The 15,028-nt window shown below is 49.9% G+C and overlaps 1 protein-coding gene across 5 annotated transcripts in view; it reads right to left on the bottom strand.

Annotated features, from left to right (window-relative positions):
• Positions 1–3,848: 3,848 nt before the first annotated feature.
• The window catches only part of RCC2 (regulator of chromosome condensation 2), a 37,496-nt gene continuing 26,316 nt past the window's right edge, over positions 3,849–15,028 (bottom strand). For 4 of the 5 annotated variants that reach the window (XM_065575218.1, XM_005309895.4, XM_065575217.1 and 1 more), the window contains 5 exons: positions 13,259–13,439; positions 12,865–12,970; positions 10,478–10,550; positions 8,531–8,608; positions 3,849–7,317 (listed from right to left, as the gene is read on the bottom strand). In XM_065575218.1, the coding sequence (XP_065431290.1) occupies positions 7,213–7,317; positions 8,531–8,608; positions 10,478–10,550; positions 12,865–12,970; positions 13,259–13,439 (543 nt within the window). In that variant the 3' untranslated portion in view covers positions 3,849–7,212. The remainder of the gene's footprint in view (positions 7,318–8,530; positions 8,609–10,477; positions 10,551–12,864; positions 12,971–13,258; positions 13,440–15,028) is intronic. The other variant, XM_065575220.1, reaches the window with a different exon arrangement.

The raw sequence follows: 15,028 nt of genomic DNA, 5'->3' as shown, positions 1-15,028 counted from the left end.
ATTACTGGGTGTGTGATTGCATCCCCCTGCCCCACACCCCTGATACAGCTGCTGCCGAGTATCAGAGGAGCATTTGCATTGCCGCTCACCTTTTCCCTTCCCTGAGGGATCCAACCCCCTGACTGCAGCCTGGGGCCAACACTAGGGACCCACCTGCCATTTGCTTTAATCCATTCCACTGCTCCTCAGCTGATTTTACTTCCCCGCCTTGGCTCACCCCACTACCTACATTCATGCTGCTGGTCACCACCACCTTCACATTGCCCATCCCTCACCTCCCCCAACCCAGCCTCTCCAGTTCTCTCCTCCCATGGCTCAGATCCACAACCTAAAGCCCCCTCCCCCCACATACACACACGGACATGCTCCAAGATGTGCACACCCACTTTACATAGCCACATAATGTTCTTGTAACCTTCATCCTCCCTCAGTCTTGACTGTTGCTACTGCCCATCTCTAAAAATCAGCTCTTTGGGCTGGAACCGTGCCGGACTGGTTCACAGAACGCCTAGCACACTTCCCGTGCTGTAGGAACATGATCATAGGAGCTGCCAAGATGGGTCAGACCCGGGATTCATATAGTCCAGCGTTCTGTCTGGGACACTGGCCGGTAGGGTTGCCAGATGACCAGTTTTCAACCGGGACGCCTGGTTGAAAAGGGACCCCGGCGGCTCCGGTCAGCACCGCAGTGGGGCTAAGGCAGGCTCCCTGCCTGCCCTGGCTCCGTGTGGCTCCCAGAAGCAGTTGGCATGTCCCTGTGGCCGCTAGGCGCAGGTGCGATAGGGAGTCTCCCCAAACTGCCCCCACCACACGGCTCCCATTGGCCAGGAACCGTGGCCAATAGGAGCTGCAGGGGCGGTGCCTGCGGACATGGGTAGCATGCACTGTGCAGAGCCGCCTGGCCGCCTCTGCGCCTAGGAGGCAAAGGTACCGGCCGGCTCTGGGAGCCTGCCTTAGCCCTGCTGCGCCGCCAAGTGCCCGAGGTAAGCGCCGCCTGACTGGAGCCTGAACCCCCATCTACACCCTGGCCAGAACCCCCTCCTACACCCTAACTCCCTCCCAGAGCCTGCACCCTAACCCCCTGTCCCAGCCGTGAAACCCCTCCTAGAGCCCACACCCGCAGCTCCTCCCACACCCCAACCCCCTGCCCCAGCCGAGCCCCCTCCTGCACCCCAACCCCTCATCCCCACCCCAGAGATTGCACCCCCAGCCAGAGCCCATACCCCCTCCCATACCCCAACCTCCCACCCCAGCCCTGAGCCCCCTCCTGCACACCAACCTCTTATCCCCAGCCCCACCCCAGAGCTTGCACCCCCAGCCAGACCCCATATCCCAACCTCCCAGCCCTGAGCCCACTCCCAGAACCTCATTTCTGGCTCCACCACAGAGCCCAAACCCCAACCCCCTGCAAGTGAGGGTGGGGGAGAGCGAGCAACGGGGTGTGTGTGTGTGTGGGGGGGTCAGATGAAGTGAGTGGAGGGTAGGCCTCAGAAGGAATTGGGCCTCAGGAGCAGGGCAGGGGCAGGACAAGGGTGTTCGGTTTTGTGATTAGAAAGCTGGCAACCCTACTGGTCAGTATTAAATGGGTCACAGGAAGAGCAGGACACCCTGCAGTGGGCAACTAAAACAGAACCTATGCAAGGGGGAAATTCCTTCCTTGCCCCTGGTAGTTTATATCCCAGATACATTTTGTATATTAAGCCTCTTTCTGAGATTAGGAAATTACAAGACATGGCTAACAACTCTCTACGGTTCATAATCCCACAGAGTACCAGGGGAGAGGCGGTGAAAGGGTTAACTCATATTGTCTTGACAATTTAAGCAGCTTTCTAACATGGAGTCTTAACACTGAAGTGCTTTAACATGTTTAATTGGGTGAAGCAGTAAGAACACAGGATCCTAGAGACGAGAGACTTTCTGATCTAATAAACCCGTTCTCTTGAGCGGACTGCAAGCGGTAACGGCCCCCAAGAGACTTCTGTACCAAGCAGATTTTCGGTATTGCTCCGAAGGGTTCCTAGAGGCCTTTGGTTTTAGAGGTGCACCATTTTTTTTTTAACCCCTTGGTTTCTCTATGTAAGAGGGCAGTCTCCTCTCACCATCCACCCTATGTGCCGTCTGGAACAAGTCATTCGTTCTGGGGAACTGAAGAGAAAGGGTGAGGGAATAAAGTAAGGAAAGAGCTATCATGAAAGGAGCAGTTTGGGTGGTAATACAATACTTCAGGCATCAATTTAAGGCATCGGGGAAGAAATCTTCAAGTGCTGTGATGGTAGAAACAGCTGGCAATACTCCATGGCCACTTCTCACTCAGTAGATGCTATCCCAAGCATGACTCAGCCGAGGTACAAGGACTATCGTGCCCAAAGCACAGTGACACGGCTTTTTAATCGTTACCCCCGCAGAGCCAGGTCAGCCCTGGGAGAGGGACCTAGACTCTATGCTACCCTCAACAGAACTGTAGGTCACTGTTCAGGGGGAGGAAAGAACCCAGCTTACACCTCAGAACCCTGGAGGAGTTTGCAGCAGTAGCAACTAGGAAAACCTTCTCCGCCGTGTTTTTACTTGTAAACGGAGCCAGCTGCTGTGGGGGACAGAACTGTGGAACCTTGCCCTGCCCTTCTGTGGTCACTTCTCAGAGAGCACCTGCTCTTCAAGAAGGGAGGCACCGAGCAGGGCAGGTGAAGTCTCACTATTGCTCTTGAAATTCCCTGCTCAGATGTAGGATCACAATCCTCTCCCAGCTCCGACTAGACAAACCATCGTTTTAAGAGAGACCTCTATCAAGCTGCAGCTGAACCAAGAAGACAGTGTTTGGAAGTGGGGTTGAGAGCAGAGAGAACAGAAAACTCCCATAAGCCTGCCGGATTGATCACCCTGTAACGCAGAACCTTTTTACATCACAATGACGGGAAGCCCAAGAGGCTTAGGACTGTCTGGGGTAGGGACTGCCTTTTTGTTCTGTTTATACAGCGCCTAGCACCAGGGGGCCCTGTCCATGATGGGGGCCCCTAAGCACTTCTACAACACAGGCATTGCTTTCCCTGCCCTCTACAGACGCCGTTTGGCGCACGAGCAGTAGTGCAAGAAGTGCTAGTAAAGCGCAAAGGACATCTGTCCGATGTTTAACTATTCCGTGCCAATGAAATACTGTGCTAATCCAGCAGGGAGTAGGCACAAAACGGCCCAAGACATTAAAAGTGACTACGTTGCCATGCCAAAAGTCAGGCTACGGTCAGCAGTGAACGAAGAGGCCTGATCGAACTGCAGTTTGGTGGCCTAGGTGGAACAGTTGAGTTTCTAGAGAGCAGGAATAATGCAAACATTTTGGCGGTTGGCATCTTGTTAGTTTCAGCAGAGTCTAGGGATTGATTGGGCCAAGGCGACCGAGCTCTGATTGGAAGTGGTTCCTCTAGGTCAAAGGTTCTCAAACTAGCAGATGAGCCCCTCTCAGGGTGGGGGGTACAGAATGTATTCCAAGGGGGTGTGAAGCTTGGCGGGGGGTGGGGGACCCCTTACTGCACACATTTTACCCACAGCAGTGAATAACTAGCAAAGCTGATTCCTACAGACAATCAGTTCCTCAGATGACGCTGTGCACATAGAACAGTGTATGTACTTGTGTGGCAGGAGAGGGAGGGGCCTACACAAACACCGACACAAAGAAGGGGGGGGGGCCGTGATCAAACAAGTTTGAGAGCCACTGCTCTAAGTCACGAGAGGGGTGCAAGCAAGGAAGATTAACTAGGAAGGGTTTCCTGTCAGCATGGCACCTTTTTCACAAGTAAATTCACTGAGGGGCGCATGCTCACTTCCAGGCTATCAACAGAGGCCTGTAAACCAAAGGGTGTACACAATGACGTTGTTTATTTAAACATTTACTCCAAGAAATATAAAAAAACATGAAAATACAATTACAGCACTAACCCAGGAACCTTTCAGATCGTCTAAATCAAAAACTGCTCCAAGATCCTTTTTCTCAGACTCTCCTTCACTCTCCCAAGGTAAGAGCAAGAAGGCAGCAGCTGGGGAAGAAGTTAATGAGGAGCATGAATAATGTTTAATTTCTAACTACCACAGGCAGGACTCTGCCTACCTTGGGAGGTTCAGCCCCTTTTGGTTTGAAAAATTTTGGGGTGAAGGTGAATTATAGATTTTGCCGTTTTCTCAAAACCATCTTCCTGGAGAATTTTTCTAGTTTGAGAATAAATGGATTACTTAAAAAAAATCTAAGGAAAAATTATAGCTGAAACTCAGCATAATCCTAGGTCAGATGGAGAGTCGGCAACTGTTAGCACACGGCCCTCTGGCATGCAAATTCCCAACCCCAGAAAGGGTCAGCAAGAGTGAAGGTTTCCAGTGCTGCAGCCCAATGTCTTGGGAACAGGTCACGGGCAAGTCAAACCTCTGTCCGCCCACGTCCTGCATCTGTTAATGGGCTAGTGTGCGAGCCAAGGACACAGCCTGAAGGGAGATTTTTGTTCTGGAGCCTGGCATTACAGAGAGAAGAGACACAGACAGGCCGCAGCTGTAGCTCGGTGAAAAGGTTTTGGGTGAAAAGGCTCAGGTGAGTTTGATTGTAGCAGAACCTCTGGCCTGGATTTCAATTCTCAGGACAAATCTCTCTTACTTTCAGGCTGACTAATTTAAGGGGTTCAATTTAAGACACTGGGGGGCCCACTGGCAGAGGCCTTGAGTTCCCATGACAACAACTGATTTCAAATGGGAGCTCCGGGTGCCTAGTGCATCTGCGGAGAAAAAACAAAGCAAAAGAAATTCCAGGTGGCTAAAATTGGCCTCCCATAAACAGACACTCAAAATTAGTCGGATCTTTTGGAAAAATTGCGGCCGTACTGCTCGAAGGTGATTTATAACAACGGCACACGTAGGCACCTGGCTGAACAGGAGTTCAGTTCAGTTTCATTAAACACTCAATGCTGCTCCGTGCAGAATTAACCAGGTGCAGACACTGCAGATGGCCACACCTGTGGTTTGACAAGGGAAATCCCACTTTTCAATCACAGAAGTCAATAGAAAAAACTCCTATTAAATTCAATGGGTTTTCAAATGGGCCCTGGATACCTGGCCAGAGGAGGGGGGAAGATCGTTAAGATTGAGGCCACTGGCTTTACTCAATACTGTAAACGGGAAAGGCTGACTGACGTTATTAAACTAGCACAGCAAAAACTCAATTGCAGAACTTCTCCACCCAGCTGCTCTCCATGTTCGAGGAATTTTTTACTCTAACACAATAAAAAAAAAAGTTTTTTGCAGCAAGTCCTGCAAGAATCCCAGAACTGCAGTGTAACAGGATGCCAGCAAACGTTGCCTCTAGAGATCAGTGCAACTTGCTAGGGTAACGAGAAAGGAAAAGCCAGGCTCATGTCTGTGTGGAGACAGAGCAGAGCGCTCTGTTAAAAGGCACCTTTGTTTCTCCAGCACAGAGCAGAGTACTGGAACGGAAGAAACGTTTGGCGGGTATCTGATCGCAATCGAAAAATAATAAACCTCCGAACCGTCCAGGGCTGGGAGCTCTTTGCATCCCTCCGCCAGTAAAACCAATTTGGTTCAACAGCAGCGCAAGAGTCAAGTCGAGGGCCAAGTCCCTGCTGGTGGAAGTGCTGCCCGTTTTCACCAGCAGAGTCTGGCCCAGCACCTGCTCCAACACCCAGTTTGGAGGAATCGGATGGGACTGTATAGACAGGGTTTGTGGCTCAGCAGGAGGCAGTAATTACCAAGGGCAGGAAGACAAAGGATCCCCAAGCGAATGCCTGCAGGGATCTGGTCAAAAACCGCAAGTTTTTAGGGGAAAAGACATTTATTGAAACGTCAGTGTTGAGGGGTTGTTTTCTGACTAATTCCAACCCTCCTACTGTCTGAGGCCCTGATCCTCCAAAGACTTACGCACATGCTCAGCTATGCGCTCAGCGCAGCCCACTGACTGCAGTGGGACTTCTTAGATATAGTATGTATTAAGCAGGCAAATAAGATTGGTTTGATCAAGGTCCATATCTCACCGACCAAAGGGAGAGGCCTGGGCTACAACGTTCTGATCGAACCCTCCCATCCCCAACAAATTCAGCTGTGTTTGGATCCTGGGTTTTCATTTAGGCCCATCTCTGAAGACTTCAGACTCTCAAAGACGACGTCAGCTGGGCAAATTGCGATGAAAACCTCACACAAACACAACTACCCTTGGAATCAACCTCATTTACAACGAACGGTCAGGAGCACCGTTGGTGCCAGCCTTTTCATAAGTGACCGCAAGTTTTGATGCCCGATTTGACATACACCTAGGGCCTCATTTTTCAGAGTGGGTGAGCACCTGCCGATCCTGTTTTCAACTGGAGCTGTGAGTGCTCGGTTCTGCTGAAAAATGAGCCCCGAAGTGTGTCAGATTTTGGGGTACCCGTCTACCGAGGCACCAGGGGCTATTTGAACGCGTTGGCCTAGATTTTGTCTCGATGGAGGTTTTTAATCTGAATGGAAACAATTTAAAATCGCACAAAAAGGTCAATGCTTATGAAACAGCTGTGAAATAGGTGGCAGCCAGAGTCCTGCAGCTTAATCGACCAAGGGGTTACACAGCTGGATTCCCGCTCCTTGGGGCGCTCCTCACCCAGAACAGGGACCAGCACATTAAAACTAGAGAGATGAGAATGTAAATTTGCCTCTGGAGAGAGATCTCAGCAGTTGACTTCACCAAAGAGATGACCCCATAGACTCTCAGGGTAGATTTTCAGAGGCACACAGGGTTATTAGGGATCTAAACGTCCATTGAAAGGCAATGGGAATTGGGTGCTCACGTGCCATTTGTGCCTCTCCAAATCTTCCCCCAAGCTCTCAGTGGCAGCTGGGATTCTCCTCAATTCAATGCAACAAGCGCCATGTGGCCATTCTTACGCGTCAGCGGCTGTTCCGCTGCTCACCAAACCAAGTACTTGGGGTTTATATGCCAAAAGGTCCTGCCATTTTCATCGGAATGGGAGCTCGTGAGCCAGGAGCAAAATGTCAAATGTTTAAAAGAACCGAACACTTTGGAAATGATACAGTAACAGGTAGTTAAAACTGCGAATCGCTTATAAAATTGAACCTCGGAAAGTCTAACAAAAAGCTTCGGTCAGGTCTCGATGCCGGTCTGCAATCTCTTTCGGTCCCAGTGCACATTGGAAAGGACAGCTGCCATGGCAGGGGCGCGGGGCCCTGGCCTTATCAGAGGGTGCGCGGGTTGTATTCGGGCAGCTTCTTTAGCTTCTCTTTCTCCACTTCGCTTTCGTCCCTGGCTATCACCAAAGAATGGGCATAGCCCATCGCCACCTGAGTAGACAGAACAAAGCATTTGCCACCCTAAAGGTTATACTGGATTTCATTGCTAACAAACTGCTGCGTCGGGAGGTCTAGTGGGTAGAGCACTGGCCTGCGACTCAGGAGACCTGGGTTCTAGTCCCGGCTCGGCCGTCTGACTGTGCCTCAGTTTCCCCAGGTATAAAACGGAGGTGATGATACTGACCAGACTGTAAGGCACACGGAGTTCTACTGATGAAAATCGCTATGTAAGAGCTAGGGAAATCACAAGTCTTTTTATGATCAATGGCTTCTTACAACTCACCTTCGGAGGAACAGTGTGCAAGGCCTAGCAGAGCGCACAATTCATAGATGCCAAAGCCTGAAGAGACCATTGTGATCATCTAGTCTGACCACCTTCCCCAAAATAGTTCCTAGAGCATCTCGTCTAGAACAACATCCAGTCTTGATTTAAACTACGCCCCATCCCTACGCTCCTTGAGGGGGCCACTTGGGGATCTGGGGCAAAATCAGTACTTGGTCCTGCTAGTGAAGGCAGGGGGCTGGACTCGAAGACCTTTCAAGGTCTCTTCCAGTTCTAGGAGATGGGATACCTCCATTAATTATATTATTATTATCCTCTAACTCCTCATGAGAGGTTTGCAGACACACCACATTCATTGCCTCTATCCTGGGCGCCACAGCAACACGTCTGATGGACACCATCTCCCTGCTCAGGCATCCCCATAAGGGATAGGGTAGGGAGTCCGGTCAATTTCTGTGCTGATTAAAGATGAACGGATTAATGAACATTAACAGGATTAGCATCTACCCTACACCTAGGGGGATTTTACTCCATTTCACAACCCTCCTCCCCACTTGATGTGCATACGCATGGCACATACCCACCCCAGAAATAATCTCTCTGAGCCAGGTTTCTACTTGTGCAGTCCTCTCAGAGCAGCAATAGTGCAGACGCCTTTCCATTACCTATGGAAAACAGGCTCCCCCACGCTTCTCTCCGTCTCCAATTGCTGGTGTATTTTGCATACGACAATCCCATTACCCAGTATCCTGAGGATAAACAGGGATCTGGCTGCCACGCTTTAAAGCATCAAGACACACTATTATGAGGAATGGGATTACGAATAGGGCGATGATTTTTGGAAGCACGAGACGTGAAATGAGTGCAATCCAGCCTGCTGTGCTAACAGCTTGCATTTTTATTTGCTGGGTCTGCTCTTACCTGCTCTGGATAAATTCCATCTAGGGTTTTCACCTCTTGGGCTGCAGTAGAGGACTTGGGTTTATGATCTCCATAGCCCTGTGAAGAGAAATGCAGAAGGGAACTTGTAAGATCAGAGGGTGAACCACAATCTAACCATTGTCCAAGATTGTGCTATTTAACTTATTCCCTTGGCTTGCAGTGGCTTCTGAAGCAGCCCCATGGAATAACCAAAGGTACAGAGGTGAGTGGCTCTCCTGGGCAGGTTTAACTGCCTGCAAGGGCAGCAGAGAGACAGGAAGAACTAGCAATTACAAAAAAAGATTTCCCTAAGACCGAGAGGAAAAAGGCTCTGGCTTCTAGTTTGTATTTTATAAAATCCTTGGGGTTTTTTGTTGGTCCTACAAAAATGGTTCCGCAGAGGAAAACAAAAAGTTCTCCCCAAAGCGGGACTGCCAGCATGTGTGTGGGGTACTGATGCTGGGGCATGAGGAAGGGAAAGGACACCTCACCAACAGGCTATCTTCAGCTTCATTTGGAAGAGGGGTAGGCAGGCCAAAGAAACTTCGTTTTCCAAACTTCTAAGAGTAACAGGCAAATGTGATGAGCAATGGGACATTGATAAGGCAGCTAATTGATAGGTCAAGGGAAAGGAAAAAAAAAAAAAAAAAAAAGATCAGAGTATCTAGATCAGTATGAAACAAAAAAGCCAATACGGTGGCTGAACCTTGAAAACCACGGAAAATTCAAAACACTGAAATCCAGAGCTACAAGCAGGCTAGCGCTAGCTCCAGCCCCACCCCAATCACTCGGGACACTGAGAATTAGAACCAAGGAGGCGGATATAAGTCACCATACAAAAGTATAGCACGAGCCACATACGACACTCGTCAGAAGCTTGTGAGCGGCGGCACAGCTGCCGGGAGTTGGGATTCTTGCTGAAGCCCCGAGCTCTGGCAGGTGCACCCCGCAGGGCTGACAGCCCAAGACGCCCCCCTCCCCACTGGGCAGAAGCCCCTTCCACAAGGCAGAGGTCCTGAGCTTCCCCCGCTCCCAGTCTGGCAGGTGAAGAACATGGGGGCTCCGTGAGCCGCACTTTAATGGTAAAAGAGCCGCAGGTGGCTCCCGAGCTGCAATTTGGCCACCCCGGCATAGCAGAAGTAGTCAAATACTTTAGTAATCCGGGGAGACACAGACTGGGACTGTATAATTCAGTGTGTCATATCAAAAGAGTTTGAGATCATCATAAAAATGTACGGATGTCCTCAACTAAAGCTAAGATTTCCCTGGGAAAATGGGGCATATTAGACAGTTATGTCACATTACCCCAGCACTCGAATAGCTCTTAAGGAAGGAGATGGAAGAGCTGTTACACTTGTGGTGAGATAAAACATTCGATAATTAGACACAAGAAGGTGCATTAGGGTGAAGCCAATTGCCTTGTAGAGGTTGTTAGGCACAAGGCAACACAATGTTTCCAGCTACGTGGGAAGCCAGTTCTCACCAAAATACAGAACTCACTTAGGTTTAGGAGTTAAGTGCATCCATGCATCCACCCTCTCCTCCCCTTCCCTCCGATACAAGCTCCCTGTTTCCAGAAAAATTCACTTAGGAATGTTTTGGTAATTTTCTCTGGGAGAAAACTCTGCGTAGTTGTGTGTGTAGGAGTGAGTAGAAAGGTGCGTTTCTGTGTAACACTTCATCTCTGTGTAAATTACCTATTATTGCATCTTCCAAGCTAACCTTTCAACACGTGCAACAGGAAAAAAAAATTCCCTTCAATAACTAAATTAAGCAGGACAGTGATCATTTAGAAATAGAACACCCCACTGATTTAGTGATCACAGGATTACAACAGTCCACTTGCAAAGCTGTTTTTCACCCATCTCTCTGCTTGCAATCTTATCTTCTCCGGTACCGGACCAGCCTGGCTAGGGTTTCGGTGCAAGTCCCCAGCTGCCTTCTTACCAGTTCACCGAAGGTCGGAGATGGGCCCCAGCTGATTGTGCTCTCATCTGCAGCCACTATAATACTGCTCTTCCTGAAACAGGTACACAGGCTGTTACTGCTACACGATCTGCCTTCACGCCCGCCCCCAGCAGCCCCGCCAGCTAGTTACATTTCCCGGGCCAACTGGCCGCTTGGTACCACCAGAGAATTTTCCCCAAGTATTTTTGGATGCTTTCTTGCTCAGGTGCAAACCCTGGTCCTGCTGCTTTCCAAACGGCTGCAAGGCCTGATCCTGCTGCCTGGGTGGGTGGATCCTTGTGGAGCCTCACTCAAGTCAGAGGCCTGCCCCTAAATGGATCCCCATAATCAGTCATTCCCTAAAGCAGCATGTCTCAAATGCGGCCACCGGCGGATTTTTGTGTGGCTCCAAAGCATTGGCAGAGATCGGGGGCAAAGCACCGCCCCCTCCCTGCAGCGCCCAGCTATTGCTCCTGACTAGCCGTAACCGGGGCAGCGAGAAGCGCTGCCTTGGCGTTTGCGCTGGCACTGCTAGCGGGGATCGGCACCCTGCAGCCTCCTCGGAGGCTCTGGGCAGCGCCTCTCGAGATGTATGAGGCCGGTGTGCACAGCGCTGGAGGTGGCTCTTGCCAGGGCATTCAGTCCCCAGGGCAGCTCCCCGGCTCCCACCTGACTGGGGCACGAGAGAGTTCCTGACCCGCCTTCCCTGGGGCGGGCTCTCACTGAAGGGCACGGGAGGCAGGGATAGAGAGCCGGGTTTGTCAGAGCAGCCACCAGCAAGAGTTGGTGGCCGCACACTGAGGCCACCAATAAATTTGTCGAGAGAAGCCCTGTAACATACACAAGATAAAAACCTTTAACAGAAAATCAAGGAGAGGTTGAACAAACATTAGGTCTTAAAGGGATTCCCTTCCCATGTCCACGGATACAATGCTCCTAGTCAAACGGCAATTGGGCAAGTCAGAGATCAATGTTCATTTGAATGAATGCCCACGTATCAGAAATTGCTTGCCTTTTAGGGACAGAACATGCAGGGGAATGCCTGGGTCGAGAGTGTGAGGAAAGAAATCTTTAAGTCCTAGTGTAAAGATTTACTCTACAAGTTTGCAGAGCCCTTGGAGGTCATGCGTTAGGTTTCTTCATTGCAGCATAGTAAAATTAGTTACAGTTGATTTACGGGGGGACTTTTCAAACAGATCCTGAAGTTCCCCACTCTGAAGAGCTTGCAGTCAAAGAGAGACAAGACAAAGATAGGTGTGGCATGAGACAACAGGTCAGATAAGGGAGAGGGTGAAGAGGATACCAAGGAGGAAGGATTCCTGGAGAAAGAAGGTTTTAAAAAGGTGAGGAGGAGATAAAATTATTCTATTTCTCATGGACCTCTAGCCAAATGCTCAAACTGTTCACAAATCTCCCATTAATACAAGCAGAAGCATCCTCTAAGCAACCTAGAAACACTGAATAGCACCCCCTCATCCCCCCCCCCCCCCCCCACACACACACACACACAGTGGAGTGCTACAATCAGTGCTGGAGAATGGTTGAGATTTTAGAACACTCTGATCAAATCAAGTGATCATTAAAGAGGTTTTAAAGATTTGTATGCAGCGTTGGAGCGGTCCCAGGATATTCGAGAGACCAGGTGGGGAGCTCATATCTTTATAGCGCCAACGTCTGTTGGTGAGAGAGACAAGCTCTGTGTAAGCTCCACGGCTGGTCTCTCTCATTAACAGAAGATGGCCCAATGAAACACTCCCTCACCCACCTGGTCTCTTTTAAAGATTCGACAGTTTCTCCCCCACGCCCGGCTGACTGCAGCAAATCACGCAACCCCACCACGCAACCCATCATCCCAACCCCACAGCGGGAACTGGAAGGTCAGACATCCCATGATGGGGTCTCCACTCTCCATCATGAATCTAAACAAAGATGTTTGCTCCCTCCCAGCACAGGACAAGGCAACAAACCTTTCTAGGAGGAGAGATTTGCACCCAGTCATTTATTATGGGCCATTTCCCTCCGCCCTTGCTTTAACCAGGACTCAGGCCTCCCTTCCTTCTCTAGTGCTATTAAGAATACCCACCCTATGTATCCAGCAGCTTTCCCCCCTACCACAGGGTCAAAAAGCAAACCAACTCAACACCACTGCCTGGATCCACCAAGCAGAGCTGAACCCCAGGCCTGGATAATCGAATCAGATCTCGGTGTATGTAAATATAACTAGTCAGTAGGAGCCATTTCATGGGGCCAGATTCACTGCTCCCACTATCAGTCCCTTCTGTACTTAGATCTGCCAGCTAACAGCACTACTTCTACGACGTCATTCAGGCAAGCTGTGGGCAACGGTTCCCACCTCCCCAGTTCTGGGAGCAGAAGCGGTCACTTACCCACAGGCCAAGCTGCGGATTTTCCAGCCACAGAGGTCCTGCACTGCTTTGGGGTACATGGTTGACTCACGGGAGGTGTTTGTGGCTCCCCAGAAAAACAGACCACCTGCAAAACAGAGCAAACAAACCATCAGGCTCTGAGATATTCTCGGACATAGAAATCCGTTTGAAACGCACAGGCACGGACGCTATGAAAGGGATCTGCAGAGACGATGTAACACATGCTGGTCGATCACTCCAGGGTTTATTTGAAAGATACTGGGAAGATTCATAAGTGAGCTCTCTCTGAATGGAGACAAAGGCTGTCTATTGGAGCGTGGCTCTCACAAAACAGACATTGTGCGGGATGGCTTTGTGCCAAGACCCATCTGCAAAGAAAGACGGGGCAACTGACCTGTTTCGCTGACAGCAAAGGAGCAGGTGTAGCCGGCGTAGATCTGAGCCGCCCCACGGCCCGGGAAGTCAAAGAGCTTGACCAGCCGTGGCACCATCTCGTCCTTCTGCTCGGCATGGCCCAGCCGGCCGTACCCACCAAAGCCCCAGGAGAACACACGCTTCTGGGAGTCTAAAACAAGCTGCAAAGGGACACATGGTGACATGGACTTGGGTTTAGACACAGGAAGACGTCTCCCCACCATGCAGCTATTTGCAGAATGGATTATTGGTTCTGCTCTACAGATCTTGGCAGACGACCAAATGCAGCTGTGTCAGAGGCATAAAGATAACCCATGGCAAATTCTATGCTGCAGGGGCTGAAACCATTGAGATGATGCACGTAATACAAGGACATTCCACTATTGTGTCTGCCAACTATTCCATTTTTCCACTCTTATCTTAATTGTTGTTAAGTCACATGTCTTCCCACTCCTCTCCTCCAGTAATAAAGCCAGAAGCAAAAAAGGCTAGGTGTCTAGACAGCTGGGTTATTCTGTCAATTTCATACTCCGATATTGATTAAACTGGAGAAAGAGCAAACAAGAGGAGGACTCCGCCACCTCCCCCAGGATTCCCGCTCAGAGCTTTTGTGCTGCTCTACACAGAGCTACTCAACAATGGGCAGTAAAATACCAAGACTTTGCCTGGTGCATTTACACGACAATTAGAAATTAGCTGCCACCCATGATGTGGCCTCCAGTACTAGAGGAGTTAAGTCACATGGCAGCTTCAGTCAGATAAAACATCTCAGTAACAATAACTGGAAAAGACTTCAGGCATCCTGTGGGTACACATGTACCTTTCCCTCCATTATTTGCTTAACAGGTCTGTCTGTCTCTCAGCAAGCTATTACCGAGTGGATTTTCAGGTTTGGAGGGGGTTTATTTTTAATCTATTATTACACATTTCAAACCCCTAAATGTTAAGGAATCAAACTACTTAAATTGGATTAGGGCACCTCCCACGCAAACTAAAGTCATAATCTGATTACGCCAAGACTGGACTCAAAACCTACGCAGGGCAGGGAGAGACAGAAGGTTTGTGCAAACGACGGCCTGTATTACAGATTTGTGTCAGCGGACAGCACATTTCCCGTCCTTCCACTGCGTGAATTACCTATTCTAAGAAAAGGCGTCTGACTCCAACTGTCCCTAAAGAAGTTTCAAAATGCACTGAGAAAGTTGTGATCAAATCTTTACACCAGGGTTAAAATCTGGCAAATGGTCCACAGACACGGGATTACAACCTTAAGGCTGGAATCAACATACTTTTGGGGTACGTCTGCACTTGGAATCTCTCCCCCCCCCCCGCAGCTCCTAGCTAGCACACCAAAAGCAGAGCGTAGCTGCAGCAGGACAAGCAGAAGAATGCGCTAGCACCCCGAAGTATGTGCCGATCCGAGACCACAGGCACATTACTCAGGGCAGCCAGCTGTCCCACCGCCCACACTGCTGCAGCGACCCTATTTTTAATTCACCAGCTCAATCACAGCTAGCGTGAGTACGTCTCCTCAAGCCGGGAATCAGACCCCTGGCCCAAGCGTCGGTATGCCCTTAGTTATAGCTGATGGAAAGAAGCGGAGAGAGAGCACCGAAGGCTTTAACGCCTCAGAGGATAAACATGCGGGAAAGTTTTCAACTAGGTCTAGTATAACTTCTGGCTAGAGCTGGGACAAACCAAGATTCCGAATCCAAAACTCCTGGAACTCTGAAAATTCTTGGCACTGGAG

This window comes from Chrysemys picta, chromosome 21 (assembly GCF_011386835.1).
Source record: "Chrysemys picta bellii isolate R12L10 chromosome 21, ASM1138683v2, whole genome shotgun sequence".
NCBI classification, from domain to species: Eukaryota; Metazoa; Chordata; order Testudines; family Emydidae; genus Chrysemys; species Chrysemys picta.
This window is presented reverse-complemented; position numbering and strand designations above follow the sequence as displayed.